This window comes from Hoplias malabaricus, chromosome 3 (assembly GCF_029633855.1).
Source record: "Hoplias malabaricus isolate fHopMal1 chromosome 3, fHopMal1.hap1, whole genome shotgun sequence".
Lineage (NCBI taxonomy): Eukaryota > Metazoa > Chordata > Actinopteri > Characiformes > Erythrinidae > Hoplias > Hoplias malabaricus.
The window spans coordinates 66147374-66168905 of NC_089802.1; the positions used below are offsets into that span (position 1 = coordinate 66147374).

General features: G+C 36.8%; 2 protein-coding genes across 6 annotated transcripts in view; both read right to left on the reverse strand.

Moving 5' to 3' along the window:
* Window positions 1–6780, reverse strand: part of st3gal3a (ST3 beta-galactoside alpha-2,3-sialyltransferase 3a) — a 68453-nt gene extending 61673 nt beyond the window's left edge. For 3 of the 4 annotated variants that reach the window (XM_066663912.1, XM_066663914.1, XM_066663911.1), the window contains exon 1: window positions 6523–6780. The gene's annotated coding sequence lies outside the window, so the exon portion shown is untranslated. Of the gene's footprint in view, window positions 1–796; window positions 867–6522 lie in introns of all 4 variants that reach the window. The other variant, XM_066663913.1, reaches the window with a different exon arrangement.
* A 2512-nt stretch (window positions 6781–9292) lies between these two features.
* Window positions 9293–21532, reverse strand: part of kdm4aa (lysine (K)-specific demethylase 4A, genome duplicate a) — a 33717-nt gene continuing 21477 nt past the window's right edge. For both annotated transcript variants that reach the window (XM_066663234.1, XM_066663233.1), the window contains exons 15-23: window positions 19807–19996; window positions 19070–19146; window positions 18131–18186; window positions 17724–17832; window positions 16391–16579; window positions 14026–14196; window positions 12285–12404; window positions 11016–11108; window positions 9293–10915 (exon numbers count right to left, since the gene is read on the reverse strand). In XM_066663234.1, coding sequence (XP_066519331.1) covers window positions 10778–10915; window positions 11016–11108; window positions 12285–12404; window positions 14026–14196; window positions 16391–16579; window positions 17724–17832; window positions 18131–18186; window positions 19070–19146; window positions 19807–19996 — 1143 coding nt within the window. In that variant the 3' untranslated portion in view covers window positions 9293–10777. The remainder of the gene's footprint in view (window positions 10916–11015; window positions 11109–12284; window positions 12405–14025; window positions 14197–16390; window positions 16580–17723; window positions 17833–18130; window positions 18187–19069; window positions 19147–19806; window positions 19997–21532) is intronic.

Consider the following 21532-nt stretch of genomic DNA (forward strand, 5'->3'; position numbering starts at 1 on the left):
CTATAAAGTGTATGCAGGTCAGGGTCGGATCACATTCTGACCAGAAACAAACCACACCGGAGTTACAGTGGTTTTGCTCCACATTCAAGTGCAATTACATACACGCCTACCAAAATGAACCACACAAAGGGTGAAAACAATGACTTAACCAAACAGATCTAACAGATACTCAGTTTATAATGTACTATGTTACTGTAATTATCAGATTTGATAACTTATGTTATCCAATCTACTGATGCACAGTAACCATAAAATGTTTAAAATCATAAACTATCTTCACAAATAGTACACACATTTAAAGAGACACAGTTAAACCAATCATAGCAAACCATTGTGTCTTGGATTGCTTCCCCTCCCCTTTTCACAAAAAAGTCCCTCAAAAAGGTGGACATCAGTTTCCAAAGTGGCCAAAATGGTCCGTTATTATTTTATTTTACTGCTATATTTTCAAATGGGAGCTTGGTTTGATTGTACTGTTTAATAGGTTGGAAAAATGGTATTAAAAATCAGCATGAGATATAATCATGATTGTGATCCTGCAAGAAAAAAAAATTGTGATAATGTATTTTTGACATATTGCCCACCCCTACTTGCTACACACTGACACATTTTCAAATGTAATGTATTAATAGGATAGTTTTGGATGATACCATAGTGCAATGAATGAAAATCACTGAATAGCTTCCCCCTGTACAGCATTTCCTAAATATGAGTTGGGCTGTATGTTTAGAGAGTTAGAAGCCAGTTCCCTGATATACTGCACATCTATCAAATATTTAGGAGAAATGAAACTCACCAAACAACTGTGCAAGGGCTTGCAGACCTTATTTAAACAGGTGTCATCTTTCAGAAGATCAAGTTTCACTCTTATTTAGAACAGAAATAGCACGTGTTACTGTCCATACTTCCACTGCTACTGGAAACTGCTACTAAGCAAATTAAATGAAAAAAATGTGCAAGTGTAAATAGATAAAAATCCATAACAATGGACTGACACAAGCTCATACATATAGAAATGACAAGAGACCATCTTGAGGTCACAGTCATATATGAAATACAGTATAATCTATTCGTTACACATGAGCTGCTCAAGATCTGTGGTCGCCATTGTCCTTTTCAAGAAGAGCCTACATTTTCAGGAGAAGAAAGATGTGGACTGCAGGCAGGCCATACCATCACAGATGCTTGTTTTTGCACTTTAATTGATATCAGTCTGGATGGTCTTGTCATCTTAGGCACATAGAATCCGACAATCATCTTTTTCCCAAAAACAAGCTAAATCTTTATGCAAAATTAATACATGGCTTCCTCTGTACATATTTAAACTTAGTGATTTTACAAAGTACTCCTAAGCTGTATCTATGTCCATTAAAGCCCCTGGAAACCCATTTTAATTTTTTTTTTTTATATATAATTCTAAAGTTCGGTGTTATGTGAAACATTCAGCAAAGTTTAAAAAAAACAAACAAAAGATATATGATAAATCTCTCCTCCAAATGACCAAAATACACTCCTCAGAGCTCTTTCAACGTGCAAGACTGATAGCTCTCTATCAGTGGAAAACAGACTGTTAGTTAAGTTACCATGGCACCACACAGCCTCGAGACAGAAACTCGTTGGGTTTTTAACTCTGACCTGCGGTTCTGATCATTTTACACAAGATACACAATACAATTACACAGGTGTTCATGCATGAACCTATGGATGTCTTTTGTGTGTCTTTGTGTGATTATTTTATTAATATAATTGTACAAACGGGAAATAGTGTCTCCAAATTGGTGCTTTCCTCTGCTGCTACTCTGCTGTACAAGCTGACTCACTCACTGTGACCACTATCTCCGCTGAACTTTTGACTGAGTGGGTCTGGCTTCCCTGCTGCTAATCTGCTTATAACAATTTCTGTCCACAATCACACATAAGATACACATATTTCACACCAAAGAGATGAGCTCTTTACCACAAATTATGCATAGTCTGTGTTTTTGGTTTGCTTTTTAATTTGTAAATAATTTTTCCTTACTGTGTTGATTTAATTCTATAGCAAAATTTTGTTCTTCCTCCAAGTAACATGACTCAGGGACTAAATAATAATTCTGCTGGAACAGCAAGTGCCAAACTCCTTCAGTTATAAATAAACATAATTCATAGTGTGTAATTTGTGGGCTAATATTTCTCTCTCTCTCTGTGTGTGTGTGTGTGTGTGTTGGTTCTGATGTGCTGTTATGAAGTCTGTTTGTGTCACAAATTGTGCTTCAGATTCACATGTCAAACCAGCACACGACAATTACAATTTAGGTCTTGATGGAAAACCCAATTTGTCTAGATTGGAAAGAAAAAATAATCACCGATGCCGATTTTTAGACAGCAGTAGTGGCCGATGGCCAATTTGTAAAGCCGATATTCCCATTCCTCAGGCAGTGAATAAACTAGAGGTATTATCATGATTTATTTTTTACAGAAAACACATTTTCAAATTTGTAAAACAAACCATTTAGAGGTCCTGAAAGTGGTCAAAAGCTTATGAAACCACAAAAAAAAGAAAAGAAATGTAGACGCTTGTCTTATTTTTGAAAAAAAAAATGTTAGTGACTATAAAATGAAAAGTTCATGAGTCCCATTACTTTTTCCTTTTTAAACGTGTGTCTCCAGGGGTCTACTTTCATCAGGTAAAATTTGGAGTTGATACCTCATACTGATTTGAAGTTATTCAAGCTGAAGCAGTGTCTCTTTAGACCCCAAGCTCTCCATAAAGAAAATTATTACTTTTACTGCAATAATACAGTGGATATATCTTGTCTAGACCTAATGTCAACATCTTAGTGTTTTACTTTACTTTCTATGAGAAACTAGTCTGTCCCTCACCAAGTGGCCATTTACCCCTCACAGTGTTCCTTTAAATGTCTGACGTGTTAAAAGGCGAGAGCTCCACTCTGATTGGCTGTAGAGCAAGGTAACTTCCCCCACACCCCCTGCTGCATTTAAATGCCCTCAGTGGGGAAAATGTAACTAGTAAAGACATCTAAGCTTTGAAACATGTTTATTGACTTGATTATTGTTTGTGGAGCTTGTGTCTGCCAAACAGAACCGTTTGAGTCTCTCTCGCGGTGTCTGGGTCTGTTAGGCGCTGAAAACATATGCGCTCTGCTACGTGTTTGTCCTGCCTCCTTTGGTGCGCATCTTCATAACTCTGCCCCTGATTAGTCTACAGACTTGATTGACATGTCATTGTAAGGCTGAGGCCGATTTTTTTTTGACCAGTACTCTTGACACAAACATGAGGATTACTCATGAAATGTTTGACGGAGAAACTCAGATTTATTCTCATTTTGAAGGGGACAATCTAAGGTAAGCACTGCTGTGTTAACTTTGTGTGTGAGCTGCTTGTGGGCTCTTCAGGCTTCGAGAAGCAGTGGTTTTGTCATCGATGAGGAAGAAACCTGAAGTTTAGATTATCTTATTTTTTTGGCTTTAATTCTTAGTCCTACATTTTAGTGTGTATCTTCGTGATCCTAAGAGTCTAACTGTTCGACTGGTGTATGATATGTACACATTACTCAAATATGGCGCCATGAAAAATCTGAAAATCTGTCACTAATATTTTTTCATAATTTCTAATAACAGTAAAAATAACTATTTATCGAGTGAGATTATATATAAAATGATTAAATCAATGAAAATCAGTGACTTTAAGCTTTAATTTGGTACATTGACTGTCGACATTGGACCTGTAGTACTTGAGATACACTGACACTGAGTGTATGTTACAAAGCACAGCCAGTAACAAATAGTGAGAGCTGAAGAAGAGAAAATAATTCATACCGTTTTCTCTGATGAGACGGCATGCAGCTACAGGTTGGAGGCTTGTACTTGTGTACTCGTGCTCAATGATGGTGCTCTAACAGCCAGAATGCCCACAGCATTGTCTGCGTTCATTGTGTAAATATCGGCCTCTTGCGCTAATATATCGGCCGATGCAGATTATATAAAAAATGCCAAAAATTGGCCGATTAATTGGTCGATCGCTAATACAGATATTTATTCCTTACACATTACAAGGCTTGTTTTGGTGAAAAATTCAGTCATTTATTTTATAATGATTAAAAAAAAACATATAAATCTATTAATCTCTCATGTTGTTGGACCTTAAAACATATGTTTCTGTAGTTGAAATCACTGCATGGGCTCAGAAACATTTCCCAAATCCACTGTCTATGAACATGATTTATTCTAATGCAAATCAGAACTCACAAATGCAAAGAAGAAACCAGATATGAATAAGATCCAGAAACAGTGCTGCATTCTCTGGGCCCCAGCTCATTTAAGATGTACTGAGGTGAAGTGGAAAAGTGCCCTGTGGTCTGACAAATCAAAATTTGAAATTTTATTTGGAAATAATGGATTATGCATCCTCTGGGCTAAAGAGGAGAGGGACCGTCCAGCTTGAACTGTCCAAGTGCACAGTTCAATTGTCAGCATCCATGATGGTATGAGGGGGCATTAGTGTACATGGCATTAGTGACTTGCACATTCGTGGAGGCACCGTTAATGCTGAACGATATTTAAAGATTTTGGAGCAACATGCTGTCATACAGACAACGTCCAGTAAAACAAGGCCAATGAACATTCTGCATGGGTTACAACAGCATGGCTTCTTAGTAAAAGAGTCCGGGAGCTAAACTAATCCAGACCTGTCACCAACTGAAATCATCTGGTGCATTACCTAATGAAAAACACTATAACTGAGACCCCGAGCTTTCGAGCAGCTGAAATCTTGTAACAACCAAGAATCAGAAACAGTTTACTTTCAAAACTACAGCAACTGGTCTCAGTTCTCAAACGCTTACAGAGTGTGATGTAACACAGTGGTAAACATGCCCCTGTCCCAACCATTTTGGAACGTGTTTCTGGAATCAAATTCAAAATGGGCAAATATTTTTCAAAATGGGCAAATATTTTTCAAAATGGCGTACACTTTTTTTTTTATTTACATTTTGCACAATGTCTCAACTCTTTTGGATCTGTAGATTCCTTTGGCTATTAACACCATTATAAATTAAATAAGTCTTGTAGTGTGTAAAGGATAAATTTTGTTCTGTGTTGGTTTGACACCTTTAGGTCCAACAACATGAGAGATTAATAGATTTATATGAAAATTTTAATCATTACACAATAAATGACTTTATTTTTCACCAAAATAAGCCTTGTAATGTGTGAAGAATATCTGTACATTTGTAAGTAGATGTGACATCATTGGGAACAATAAGGAAGGAGATTAATATTTGGATATTAACATTAAACGCTAAACGTTTATTCTAGTAATTGTGCGATGGTCCCTAAAGCTGGAGCTGGGTTCAGGGGTAAAAACAGTGAAAACGGCAGCGCTTCTGGCTTAATCTCAACAAGTACGGTTTAGTAAATAACGGTTATGGATGTCATTTTTTTGGTTTCTTTTGTTACATTATGAATCTACAACTGTACCTGTGAATATACGTTTTGTAACTAGCGAAAAAAAGGGGAATTTCGAATCTCAAACGAATGTCGAATATGAAACCAAATTTACCACCGTGTTACTGGCTGCTATCAGCGTGTAGGTCTGCGGGAGACGGTTATCCAGTTAGGGTGTGTTTTCATTCATGGTGCATGAACATTTGAATAGTATTTATTGATGTTCTAGTTAAATCATAAAGGTGTGTAAACATGTAGAATCTCAACACTGAGCAAAAACCTTAACAGGAATTAACCAAATTAATCATGAAAATCGCCCAGCTCCAAGCATTACCCACTTTCAGGACCTGCTCACTGTACATCAAGAGGAGAGCGGTACTAGTCATTTCTGAGGAGAGATTTATATTTCTGTTTTGTGTTGTTATTTAAACTTTGCTGAATGTTTCACATAACACCCAAGTTTAAAATTATACCAAAGAAAATTTAATTCAAATGAGTCCCAGGAGCTTAAAATGTAGCATTTTCACCAGTTTGTTGTTCATATGTCACTGAAACCACTGAAAATGTTTTCTTTGCACATGTACAATTCCAAACAATTTTATATTTAACGCATTACAATTTTAAGTTTTTAACTGCATATTAGAAAGTGCCCCAACTCTAAAAACTGGGTTTATAAAGGCTATAAGTCAGCTCTAAAGTATCAACTTTATTTAAGTAAGATTTTTCAAGCATTTTCCCTCTACAACTACGTTAAGGTGATACAGGCACATTCAGAGGTACATCTGATAGAGCTTATAACCCAAAAGGCTGTTTAAAGCAGAGACACGAACGTGGCCATCCCCAACAAGAGGACGTCCTTAAACACAAGCTAACTAGCCACCTGGCGATATTTAATCAGAAAATGTATCGACTCATTTTTCAACTAGCGAAGAGACTAACATCAGGCAGTTAAATAAACCCGTCACCCGATAAAGCTTTTACATAAGCAGTCATAGTGATTAAAATGCCCTCGCTCTTGTAAACATGTGGAGTGTAGAAGCTAGCTGGTTAGCTTGTGTCTCTACTGGTCTCCGTTACCTTTTTTACCGCATGAGTCTCAATGATATCCTCGAGAACACACGGAGAATCGATTAAACAACCAGACCACAGGAAGACAACATCGCGCAGAACATGCCGTTATCTTGCTTCCTCATATCCACCCGGTTTGCATGCTGAAAACGGCATTTTTCTAACTGACTTCAGTGCGTTAGTGCAGTTAACATTCACACACTTAACCGCTCTCACAGTGCAACGACGAAAACAACGGAGAGAGCTGAGGGCTGATAGGAGGCTTCACACCACTGTTCAAACACTATTGGTCCTGGTTTCCCCCGTTTGAGGCTACGGCCGTAAACAGAAAATTGCGTGTGAAACTTCTTTGGGTGTAGTAAAATAATTGGGATTTTATACGGATTATTTTTAGTTTTCTAATTTTTAATTTCATATTGATTTACAATTATTGATTAAATATTGATTATTTAGTTAATGTTCTTATCATTACTTGTCTTGTAATGAAAATTACAAGAATTTTTTTAGTAAATCTATTTTAATTTAAAGAAAAGATATAAAAAAATTTAAAAACGGATGGTTATTTGATAGAGTATAGAACAGAAAAACGGTCCATCATTGTATTTTTCTCAGTAAATTTAACACCGTCGTTAAGGCAACTCGAGGCACGTATGAGCGCTCGCTTTGATCTTTTTTACGCTTGCTCCTGTAAATTTACTGTTTGGTCTACTACTGATCACTGTATGTATTATGTAATAATGTAAACAATATAATTTATGTAAATCCTACTTGAATAATTAACACTTTTCAAATGTTAAACATAAAGCAGTCTACCCAAAAAATATTTTATACATTTTACACTATTCTTATTTTATTTTATGTTTTTATTTGTTTCCCCCTCTAGGGTGTGTTCCCGCCTTGTGCCCTGTGATTCCGGGTAGGCTCCGGACCCACCGTGACCTTGAACTGAATGAGCAGTTATAGACAATGATTGAATGAATGTGCATCTGTTAAAGAATGCACGTAAGTGCCACTGCGAGACAACATGTGTTACAAGGAACGCTGAGAATCTGATCCTGAACGGAGGCAATACCTACAGAGAAAGTACAGTCTGCTCACATTTCTGCCAAAATATCTGAAAAAACTTAATGTGTTTTGAAATATTACAGTCCTACATCCACATCCACACACACAATTCTGACATGCATTCATGAATATTTGGTGATGGGTGAACTTCACTGTTTTTTGTCTTGTCTTTTTCCCTTTATCAGTCATAAAGGCAACTTTCAAGATACACAGTGATCAAATTAAATACCGCAACCTCAGCTGTGTGTGCAAAATCAAACAGATAAGCGTATGTTGGTTTTGGGCCATCTTCCACATATTGGGAATGTACAGCACCAGTCAACGTTTGGACATCTGCTCATTCAATGGTTTATCTTAGTTTTTTATTATTTTCTGCACTGTAATATGGAAGACATTAAAATTATGAAGGAACACGTGGAATTATGTAGTAACCAAAAACTGTTAATCAACCCAGAATGTTTAATACTTTAGTTTCTTCAAAGTAGCCACCTTTTGCTGTGATGACAACTTTCTCTTAATCAGCTTCACGAGGTCATCACCTGGAATGGTTTTTGGTGAACAGCTGTGGCCTCGTCAAGCGTTAATTTGTAGAACTTCTCGCCGCCTTAATGTGTTTGAGACCAAAACTTGGGTTGTGCAGAGGTAGGGCTGGTACACAGTTCTATACAGTGAATAGCCCTGTTACACCAATAACTCTATGACTCACAAGTACTCACAACTATTGGTACTCAAAAGTAATTTTCTGCAGGTCCAAGTCAAGTCTCAAGTCTTTGAGCTTGAGTCCAAGTCATGTCTGATATCTTTCAAGGGCAAGTTTAATGAAGTCTCAAGTGTTTCATTGCAAGTCCAAGTCAAGTCTCAAGTCTCTTATGGTTGAAAAGCCATCAAACCCACAACCTCCAGGTCCTTGGAGCTCTGTGACTGTGACTCTACCTGCTGCGACACCATGCCGCCCTGTTGTAAATAATGTATATTGAAATATTGAAAATATGTTTAAAAATCATATCATCGTTAATGAAACATTTTATATGAATTATAGAAATTATCAGGGGGCAGGGGGGAGCTGATCGCAGGTCACCAAACAAAGGCAAAAGAAACATTAAGGGGAAAAGCCCACAAAGTTGTGTGCTTGGTGCTTGCTATGTTGTCAAAACATTGAAATGTAATTCGTCAGAAAGTTGTGACAATGTAGTGAGCACCAAACAACGCTGTAGGCACCAAAACAATGTTTGTGATACCAAAGGTTGTCACAGCGTAACCATGCTTGCTTGGGACTTGCCATATGACTCGGACTTGAGATAAGGGACTTGAACAAACCATGTTCAACGTAATTGAAGAAAAAAAACCTTTGAAAAGCATGAAAAGAGATGAGGATATTACTCTATTCCTGCTCCATAGGTGGGTAATATTTACTTATTTTTGCTGTTTCAAAATCAAACAAATATGAGTTTCTGTTGTAATACAAACAGTGAATCAATGTATCTAATCAATAGATTTTGACTTTCAGTAGTATTTGGTTTGACACATGTTCTGAACTTAAACAAACCAGAGGACAGTTTCCCCACAATAGTAGACATCCCCTTTAAGGATTTCCTTATTAATAACCATGTAACAAACTGATTTTTTAAGTGTAATCTTATTTTAAAAATGTACTGTTTACGGTAACATTACTTGGTACGCTTAAGAAAACTCACAGAAGCATTGTGTAGGCCCACATCATTTTACTGACACACACTGATGATCTTTACAAAAGGCATGAATCAAAGTCTCAGAGCCTCTGCATTCATGAAGCGCAGTGTTGATGGAGGCTCATGTTTCTTTAAGAAAAGCTGGAAAACAAAAAGCAGCCCGAACGCAATGGCAGCTCAATGTTATTAAATTAACTACATACATACATCTATCTCACAGTATATGAACATTAAACACTTAATAAAAGCAATACAATAAAATAAGCGTCTGAATAAAAAACATTTTCCTTTTATAATGTCATTTCTTCTGAAAGTGGTGATATAGGTCCCCTTCCTACTTAGCGACAGAGAGGGACAACTAATATCCAGAAGGCTGTTCAACTATATGGTCCTAACAGACACAGAATACACACCGTACACAGGCAAGCAAAGGGCATCAAAAGGCCATCTTTAACCTCCATGAATGTATGTGTGTGTGTGTGTGTGTGTGTGTGTGGCGGTGGGGTGGGGTTTAATGCTTAATTCCTTTATACCCTTTATTATTCTGGAACATGGCTACTGCAAATACAGCATGGAAGTGCAAAACACAGCTTATTTAAAGCATAGAGATTGAAGAAGTTTGCAACAGCAGTAAGTTACTTAAAAAAAACAAAAAAAAAACAAGATTCAGTTCAGAGTGCAAGGCAGAACGCTTCAAACACATTAATGAAAGAGCTGTGGGAACTGGGGAGGAAATCCGTGGCATTATTTCCAAATTAATCGCAACTCTACATACACATTTCAGTCAAAACAGAAACCACATCATCCAGCCAGAATCTTTTTACAGCACTGTAACGATTATATTGCAAAAGGCTACTTTCATAAAGCACCATCTAATAAATAGGCTGGTAAAAAAGAAAACAAACCAGAAATAATGCAAAACAAACAAACAAAAAATGCTAAGTTCATTATATTCCAAGTAGTCTACAATATTCAGGAATGCAATTGTACAATTGATGACAGTGTAGATCTATTTAAAAAGAAAAGGAGGCATTTGTATTAATAAAATGGCAATGGTTCCTCCAATCTATAAAATATGGGCAGAAATAGCACCCTGAACATAAAAAATAAATTAATGCAAAGTGAAAGATGAAAAAGAAGTCTTTCTCTTGTAATTAAGATAGAAAAAGTTTATCAAATGAATACAAATTTCATTTACTAATGCTTTTGGGATAGAGTATATTAAAAACTTCCTGAAGTGGTGTGAATGTGGTATGGGTTTGTTTATTCAGAGAGATGCTCACCCTCTGTAAAAGATGATTTTAAGAAATCAAACTGCTTTTCAAAGACCAGACAGATGATGATATTTTTGGACTAATTAAAATGTTACAAAAAGTGTCCCCAGAAAAACAGAAAGAGAATGTCCATGGCCCATTTTGTGTTGTGGGCTGGAGTGTGTCTGTTTGTATGTGTGGGTGTATCTCTGAGAAAAAGAGTGTGTGTGCTGGTGGTGTGAGGGAAGAAGGCGCTGGCTACTCCATGATAGCTCTGTAGATGACTGGCTCGATGTAATCTCCCCGATATCTGGAGTTGATAACTCGCTGCCTCTTGCTGTCCTGAACCTTCTTCTCAGCGAACATTCCATCAAAGCGCATATCTGAGGCTTTCGACTAGAGAGACACACAAACAGAACATGACAATGAAATGTCATGTTTCAGTTCTCATTAAAGGGAGGATGCAGTTAGCACACACATAATAGATTTTTCTTACCAGCCTTGATTTCACTCTCTTTGGAAGCTCTTCATCTAATGTGTAGACGTCGTCTCGCTTAGCTGTGAGCTGGGATCCGTCCTCAAACTCCACCTGTACAACACCATCCAACAGTTAGAAAACCTCACTTAGGTGTTTATACCAGGGGTTTTCAACCTTCCACCCTAGGGGTGCAAACAATTATACAGGGTGGGCCATTTATATGGGTATAACTTAATAAAATGGGAATGGTTGGTGATATTAACTGCCTGTTTGTGGCACATTAGTATATGGGAAGGGGAGGGCACTTTTCAAGATGAGTGGTGACCATGGTGGCCATTTTGAAGTCGGCCATGTTGGATCCAACTTTTGTTTTTTCAATAGGAAGAGGGTCATGTGACACATCAAACTTATTGGGAATTTCACAAGAAAAACAATGGTTTTAACGTAACTTTATTCTTTCATGAGTTATTTACAAGTTTCTGACCACTTATAAAATGTGTTCAAAGTGCTGCCCATTGTGTTGGATTGTCAATGCAACCCTCTTCTCCCACTCTTCACACTGATAGCAACACCGCAGGAGAAATGCTAGCACAGGCTTCCAGTATCCGTAGTTTCAGGTGCTGCACATCTTGATAGTATGGTGTGGTATATGGGATACAAAGATAGTGGGGAAATTCTTCATCAATGGAAACCTCAAGGCCATTGGATATGCAAAACTGCTACATGATAATGTGCTTCCCTCTTTATGCACTAAAGCTGACACGTTCCCTGAGTTTTTCCAGCATGATGGTGCACCACCACATTATGGGTGTCAGGTCCGAGCATTCCTACATGAACAGTTTCCTGGAAAGTGGATGGTTCGTCGTGGGCTAGTTGAAAGGCCCCCAAGGTCTCCCGATTTGACCCCCTTAGACTTCTATCTTTGGGGTCATCTGAAGGCAATTGTCTATGCTGTGAAGATACGAGATGTGCAGCACCTGAAACTACGGATACTGGAAGCCTGTGCTAGCATTTCATAAATAACACATTTTGCATTTGTATATGGATGCTTACATACTGGAGCGAGCTACTGCCAGATTGGATCATGCAAGGGCAGCCACTGTTGAGCTACTGTTGACTGAAACCATGAACTTTATTAGAGATCTGTCAATTTAAAATGTGGTTCTAAGTGTGTTTTTCCTTTTAAAAGTGATTGTGCTTCTTGTTTTTCTTTTTTGTGATGTTTTTTTTTGAGTCCAAAAAAACACAAAACAATATAATGACAATAATACAATTTTAAAGGACTACCTGGTACATTTGGATGACATGAGCTGCTACAAACTTGGCTCCATAGATGAGACCGTCAGTCCACCGCACCTGGACTACTTCTCCTAAAGGTGGGGGACCCAGCTGACTGCAGTCACGACTCTATATAAACACAAAACAAAGAACTACAAATTGTACAGGATAACCAAACCAAAGGTTAAGTGTCGTATAAAAGCAGACTGATGGAGGGGAAAGCACCCGGAACTTGGGCTGGAGTTCTGGATGCCTTCTGCTTAGAGCTAGAAGGCTGAACCACCCCACCCCTCTTCGATAGATAGAGAAACTGTGCAACAAATAAAATGAATCGGGTGAAGAAACATTGTCACAGAAAACAGCAGGTAGGGACATTTCCTGCCTGCAGATCTTATTTATTTCATAACACTTAGTAAAGTACTGAGATGAAAATTCTTGACTGAAAATAAAAACAATTTGATATAAAGCCTGAAAAATGCTGACAAGATAGAGTTAATATAAACTATACTCCAGTGTGTGACACAAAGTCAAAAGAACTCACCAACAATAAACATGATTTCATTCATATCAATACATATTTTCAGTTATAATTCGCAATTCAGCATATCTCTTGTATCTACTATCTCATGTATCTTGTCTGTTGTATATCTTGTCTGTTGTATCACTAAGTATAATGGTTAAATTCAGATACTTTAAGAAAGCATTTAAAATCTGACACACTCTGGAGTAGAAGCATATGAGCCTGAGCTCCTTATCCTCAATGCCAATTATTTGTGAAGCAGTGGAACTGTGATCTCTTTGGTAAATACTATCAAATGTACACAGTATTCATCTAATGTAAAGCTTTCAGGGAAGAGAAGATATTAATTCAGCAAATCAAAAGCCTAATTAATTAAAACATTGCACAATGATTTAAGAATTGCTGGATGTGTACACAAACTTTTGGCCATAAGTTGCATTTCTGGCACCAGAAATATACTGTTTGTAAATGAGGTGGGCCCAAAAAAAAAAAGGGTGCGGTCATACTGCTGTCTCTGATATTTAATTTTTAACTGCCAGACCACATTTCGTCCTTTGCTCCAGCTCATTCAAAGTTTCAGATGTAGCTCAAGAACATGTCAGAGGCTTGTGAGATTTTTTGGAGATATTCCAGAGGATTAGGTTATTTGACATATGAGGATTAGGTTATTTGACATATGAGGGCCTTGATCATTACAAAGTGACAGGGAACTAACAAAATACCAGAGAGAATAGAGTCTGGAATTGTAGAACTTCAAAGTGCACCAATATATTGGGAAGAGGTGCTGACATAAAGGAAAAAACGTGTAGAAAAATGAAGGTCATTTAAACGTTATGGCTGATTGCTGTTTGTATATGTACAGTATGGAATTGTTTGCTATGAGATAGAATAATTTAATATTTGCAGCCTACTTAAACTAAAAGTATATAAACACCCACACTGAATCTACACTCATTGTCCAAACAGGATCACTTCGTAGTGCTACAAATACAGACTGTAGTTCACCTGTTTCTCTGCATTCTGTCTATCCTCATTCTACTCTGCTTTTCAATGGTTAGGGCCCTCACAGTACCAGAAGAGCAAGGTGAAATGGGGATAAGAAAGTATTCAGAGAAACAGGTGGACTACAGTCTGTAAATGTATCACTACAAAGTGCTCCTTTATGGACAATGAGTGTAAATATTTTATATATGTATATAAAAAAAAAACTTCAAGAAAAACTCAAGTTACCACAATATCCTCAGGGAATAGGTTGTCACTGAAAGAACCATCATCAAAGTTGACCTCGTAAAACGTCTCTTTGGAAAGCTGGACCACATCACATTGGTAGTAACGGCCGTTTTTGTGCTTGCAGATTACTTTCTGGCCCACACAGAGTTCTCTCATGGACTCTTTGTTCCGCTGAAGGAGTAAAGAGGTTATATTTCATTAGAGACACTTACACCAACAAAGCCATATCGTATATACCCGAGCAGGCATTAGCAAATAGTATGCTAGCGAGGGCAGCTGATACACTGAAATATGTACAAAGGTATGAGAAATATTTGGTTCAGAGATTACTGCTTTAACTGTTTTTAAAGATAATTTCATAACAACCAGTTTGAGGAAAAAAGTGCATAATAATGTTTTGGATATGCAATCCAATCCAAAATCAACAGTACAGGAATCAAAATGTCGTTGTCCAAAGAAAAACATTTATCTCCTATTTTGTTGATTTTTAGTTTACTACATATTTGAGCACAGCAGCTGTCCCTCACATTATGCGAACCTTTCATGATGAATGGACCAATAGAAATACTTCTGGAAAATTGGAATTAAATATTTTTACATTGACTTCCATTGAAGGTTAAGAAGTTATGTTTTTGAAGATACATGGTTTATTTGGACAGTGTAAGGGTGTGTCTCATGAATACAAACCTACTTTACATTTACTGTTATCAAAACAAACAGCTTCCAGGATTCACAGTGTGGATGCTAATTCAGGCTTTTGCATATATTAGTTTTATATTATAAACCACATTGCCCTTATGTTCTAGTATGTATTAGGAACTCTGGGTGTCATATGTCTAAAATGTTTTATATGGTTTAGTCCAATTTAGAACATTGGCAAACTCCTTGATGTGAAATTGTATCACATAACTTATTTTTTTCTCCTAATACCTACATGTAGGATAGATAGAGTTGGGCACTATTATTTTTTAATCATAAAGTCATACCATGTCCAAGATTTACTCTAACGTACTGTTATAGGAATATTATGTGTTTGCTTATCGAGTATATTTAGATCACACCAGGCACTGTGGTAGCTAGCAGAGCCAATTTTTTTTTTCATTTGGGGATTTCTTGCAGAGTGAAAAGAGCGAGTTTTAATCACCCACATTATCTTGAGTAGCAGTAAAATGATTATGGGGTTTCCAAGCAAAACTTGGACAGCCATTTTGTTTTTTTCTATCTGTTCCTACTAAAGCATCACACCACTAAAGAACAAAAAACAGAATGTTTGTGCTGTGGGGGTTCTTGTGTGTCTTCCTGTGTGTCTTCCTGTGTGTCTTCCTGAACTCCCTTCAGCAATTTGACTCTGCATGTTTGTCTTTCGGTTTACTACGGAACAGAAATAAATTCTTCTTTAAGAGCTCTGACCTGTTTCTTCCTCTCACTTAATTTATGTCTTTCTTTTAGGTTTTTGGACAGATTATAAAATAAATTTTTATATGTTTGTTTATACTGGTGTGGTTCAAATGATTTCCCCATTGCTGTGAGAATGCGGTGTAGGTGAGTTAGTTGATAACAGAGTGACATATACACACACAGCTTCACACAGTTTAAAATGCTCATGGTCAGATTTACTTTTACATGTTATATGAATATTGACCTGTTGGTCTTTTTACTTGTGCATTTGCTGTGAGTATACATGTGAATATACATTTTTTGCAAATATTTACTCATTTTGAATTAGAGGCCTGCAACACATTCCAAAAGATTTGGGACAGGGGCAACAAAAAATGGGAAAGTTGAGGAATCCTCATACACCTGTTTGGAACATTCCACAGGTGAACATGTTAATTGGAAATAGGTGAGTGTCATGATTGGGTATAAAGGGAGCATTCCTGAAGGTCTCAGTCGTTCACAAGCAAAAATTGGGAGAGGTTAACCACTTTGTGAACAACTGCGTGAGCAAGTCGTCCAACAGTTTAAGACTAACGTTTCTCAACATACAATTCCAAGAAATGTAGGGATTTCATCATCTACAGCCCATAATATTATCAAAAGATTCAGAGAATCGGGAGAAATCTCAAAATAGATGTACTTATTTGAAATTTTAATAATGCTTATATTTGCATGCATAGAGATCAAATACAGTTTCTGAATCAATCCCATCAATTCAAATGGCAAAAAATTAAATTTCCCTAAAGTTTCCTTTGCTCTTAGCAGCCCATATAGGCTGAAAAGTGTGTTGAGTCTGATGTGTTAATATCAAGGTTCACTTGAAATTTTATTTGAAATTGTTTAATCAGTGACGCCTATTTTTTGTTAATAAATAAACTAAAGAAATCTTCCTGGAGCCTTTTGAAACTGGAATTATAAAAGCGTTTACCTCTAAGTGAACAGGGCCTTTGTGGCGGCAGCAAGTGACATAGACAACAAAGGGCCAGTCATCCGGGTGCATGAGGACCCCTGCGGCCTGAGCGCAGGTGGGATGATAGGATGTGGGGCAGCGGCCGTGAGAACACTGAACACAGCAACCTGACGGCTTCTTAATTCTCCTCTTACAGTAATAACATTTCTGTAAAATACATAGTTAACAACAACTGGAAAAAGTCCATCACACATTTGCTCATATACAACATGACCAATGGTGTTTTCAGAAAACACCCAAATAACACTTCAACAGGAAAATACTTAGCTCTACAAAAAATGTGTGATTTAACAAAATGTAGAAGGTCACACTCAGCTTGTGCAGCTATAATAGCATATACAGAAACACAATGACTGCAAGATAATATTGAACCTGCTGCAAAACTGGCCTTGATGATGACCCGACTTTTAATTATGTGAAACAGCAAAAATAAAGCTAAAATGTGTTTATTTATTTCACCTTAAATAGTGCAGCATTTACAATTTGGTGCCTCAGTTCCATCTAAAATAATGGAACTGTGAGTGTTTCATTGGTGTTTGGCTTGAAGCAGAACCCAAAGCAGTCCTTTTTTTATTTTATGTGGAAGGAAATATATTACAACACAATTGATATATATATATTTTTTTGCTTTATTCCTTGTTTTTGTCAAACTACAGAAGTGCAATAGAACACTCAAGGTTGTGAATGTCTGTAAACAGCATTATGTCAGTCATATTCTTAACAGTACATAAATGTTTTCTGCAAATGAATTCCAGTCACGATGTTATACAAGATAATGCACGCTTTATCGCTTAAGCAGCAATTTTATGAGCTTTTTGTGAACTGCTGTTTGTGAAGTGTTGAGTAATACCAAAAAAATTAGAGAACCATCAATGTGGCTTCCTATTCAAAAGAGCCACAAAATAAATAATATTTTTTCTTAATACCTCTATTGCTTTCATCCACATCACATCACATTAAACCACTATAGTTCCACTATACATGATGGGTGAAACCAGTAGACGTGTATAATAACACGGCTGGGATGCAGTTGTAGAAAGCATGTACCGCTAAGAATATGAATGCTGTTATGCTATGTTTTTTTTTTTTTTTTGGTGATCTTTGCATTCTTATATCTGCACTCTGTTACATTTGAAGGAATACCACAACATGCTGGGCAGGAGTCTTAATGCCATAAAAGTACATCTGTAATATGACAATAACTAGATGTTGCTTTGGATAATAGTGTCTACTAAATGCCATAAATGTAGTGTCAGTGGGTTTTAAAAGAAGACAAGATTTTTTGGTTTACCAGTTTGAATCTCTGTAAGGGAATTCCACTGAGATCAACTGGCGATCTTTCCATTATGTTCACAAAACGTGCCTCAAGCACGGCCACCGCACACAACACATGCACCCACCTGAAATATCCAAAAATGAAACACACACCCTCTTTAGAAAACCCATTACACAGAATAAGCAGCCCAAGCAAAGAAACAGTGAAAATATTTTTGTACAGCAAAATTCAACAAAAAATGTGCTTTACAAAACACATTAAACAACATAAAATATACAATCCCAGATACACGATAAAATAGCATAGAACATAAGCCTGCTTAGCCTTTAACTGCTTTTTAAATTAACCAAAAATTCAGAGTGGAGAATGCCAATGTAAGGTCTATATGGGTCAAGGCTGTTTCACTTGACCCTTGTACTCACTTGTGATTGTTGGCTTTGTGTAAGGCTCCACCTCTTAATGAGCACAAACAACAACTCTGGGAAAAGAATTATACAGAGCAATCAGTTTTCGAGTTCATTCTGCACAAACTATTCAGACAGTGTAGATTCACGTTGGATCAAAATTACTACGGTTAAAAAACAATTACTTTAAAACTAACACAGCAGATTCACATTGGATTTAAAACACTACACTACTTATTACTTTAAAACTGCACTGCAGATTCAAATTGGAATAAAATCTTTGCATCATTTTTACTGTCAGTCTGTAAAGCTACATGTGCATTGCAGAGTCATACTGTATAAAAATCAATCAATAATGTTCAGTGTCAAGCATGGGCTTGAGAGGTATAAAGCACCTCCAAATATGGGCTTTAGAGCAGTGGAGTTCTAAACTATCATAAAATCATTAATGCTCTTGGGGCTGAATGCTACCAAATCCTCATAGGAATGTTCCATCATCTAAGGTAAAGCCTTCCCCTAGAGTAGAGGTTGTTACTGTAGTTATACAGCACTGTAGCCATATTTCTAAAGCAATATTACAAATATATTGTTTTAAATCATAAGACTGGCAGCTCTGAATCGAAAACATGTTTAATTTTTCATTAATGCATCAAGATATTGAGCTGCATGTCAATTTTATGGTATGTTTCATTTTTTAATTTTAAACTTAAACTACCTGATGTTAATATATTACAAAATTCTAAAAACGTTTCTCAAAAGGAGGTTTTTACAAAGAAAAATGTGAAATTATTACGCTAATATACTGTTCCACAAACGAGCAGCGGTTAACAATACATTTTTTTAATAAAATGAGAGATAAGATGATCTGCTTTTTTGTACTGACACTTTACACATGATGAAATTCTGTTCTGAAAAAAGACTAGGTTCCTCTTTCAAAGACATTGTCAACACACTGACCTCGGTCAAGGCATTGGCTTTACAGCGGGCACATTTCCAGTCTTTGGTGACTCTCTCAGGCGCCACACCATAGCAACCTGGAGGAGAGAAGCAAGGGGGAAAAAGGGCAATAGTAAAAAATACTTGCATGTCCATTATATGAGGGAAAACATTTGATTTATCAGATTAGATATAGTGCAAGTTCTGAGGGTGGTTCATAGCCTGAAATGCCATTATAAGCAGGTACAATGTTGGGGAATTAATTTCAGTTTTATTGTTCTTTTACTGAGAGTATATTGTGATGTGTATGGAAATACATAAGATGTAAAACTGTATCAACACATCATGCATTAAATGATAAATTTAACACGTATATAATTCTCTCGTATTTGATTATAATGATATGCAATAACACTTGCATCAGTTTGTGATCTAACTAAAATACCCAGCTTTTATCAAATGTTAAACTCAAGTTTAAAAAAAAAGCTGTATAGCTGAATCATAGAAGGGATTTAATTTAGGAACATGAATATAGGATGAATATTTAAACCTGGATTATTGTTGGTGATGGAAATAGAAACAGTAACTGGCCAAACAAAATGGGAACCATTTAACTCTACAGCAGAAAAGTGACTGGTGTTTTGCTGTGAACATGTTCCCAAATCAAGTTGTTTGTTTTCTATGGATGTTTGGATGCATTTACAATATAAGATCCAAAAAATATGTTGTGTCTGTTAATGAGTGAGAGTGTTACTCACTGGTGTGAACACGAACACAGCACTGAGAGCAGCTGATCAGCAGGCTGGTGCCATCAGGCTCCAGATGAGGTGTGGAGAGCTGGAATTCAGCACTTTCCTCTGTGGTGGTTCTGAAGCACATTTCAGGGATTAGCGGTTTTGTCCTCATCTGACCCCCAGCTCGGATCACCTCAATCTCACCACCTTCCGACTAGAAAGAAAATAAACATGTGTAATAATAAGTTTTTAAATGGATAATATGTCCTCAAACAGTTTAGCCAACTACAGGCTATCAATCTGACTGGATCAGAGAGTCGACTTTAAAGGCCGTTTTATACTTCTACGTTGATTTTATGTAGAGCCTAGGCATTGGCACAACCCATAGGCATTGGTGTCTGTGTCACTCTGTAATTACACCGCCACACCACTGGGGCTGAGTCTCAAACATCTTCCTCTAAACTATGTAGTGCTGAAGTAGAATTACTTTTATAAATCTTTAAGAGCACTATTAAGAGAGTAGGAAGTTGTTTGGACAGAGTTTACACGAGGTGCTAGGAAAGTAACTAATACAAAGCTGGCATGCTTTTCCCGAGTGGTATTGCTTCTCGTTTAGTTATTTTTCCTTTGTTCAAAATTTTTATTCATCCCTGAAGCCCACTCCATGTCTGAGGATATCTCTTGCTATAAATGTGCTGCTGTCTGCGTCTGTGTGCAATGTTTATTTCTTTGGTTCTGCTTAAACAATATCCGTCTGACTTCTGACCAATCACAGTCAATGCATCGTCGCGACACATAGCAAAACCCCTGAGCACCTGTGACAGTGAAATTTGTAGTTGTAGAAAAGAGTCATGCGTGTATCAATATATTTTAAGTCACAGAATATATTTCTTCAGGTGTTGCAATCCTGAATATTTTTTTCCACTCCCATAACTTAACAGTTACACGTTTACAAATTCTTCATGCTAGTGCATAAATACAATTATACACACACAAGTACAAAAATATCATACGCTCACAGGTTTGCTACAGTTGCAGTGGTGAATATGGTGAATATGGCAGAACCCATTCACACACTTGTATAAAATATGCTCAAACGTTGCACATTATGTGAATCTGCGCAATGCAAGTTACACAGCTGCATTTTTTTAAGTTTATTTTGGGGGATATTTGCCTTGCACAAACACGAGTCAGTGACTATACCTGCTAAAACTTCGCTTTTGCAACAAAGCCTTCTCCAGAAAACAAACATGGATGTCCGGAGGTCCATGTAGAAAATGAAATTACTATTTGTCAGATTTCTGGTACATGTTTTATACGAGTCTGTGAATGTGTTTTTTGCCATATTCACCACTGCAACTGTAGCAAAACTGTGAGTGTATGACATTTTTATACTTGTGTGGGTAGAATTGTATTTGTGCACCTGCAATGAAGAATTTGTAAAGGTGTAAATGTTAAGTTGTATTTGTGAGAGTTTTCTACAACTACAAATTTCACTGTCATAGGTGCTCAGGGGCTTTGCACCAAACATACCTCCATAGAGGTCAGACTACACTGTAGGGTTTGCATTGACGTGTAGCCTACGGCATAGGATACGTTTGTATTTCAATTTTAAAGATTATATAAATATAATCTATATATTTAATATATAAATAAAGGTTCATGCCCATCCACTGACAGATGATGTTGACAGATTTAATTATTTCATAGTGCAAGGCTGCAAGGAGCATGAAATAAACATATAAATAGT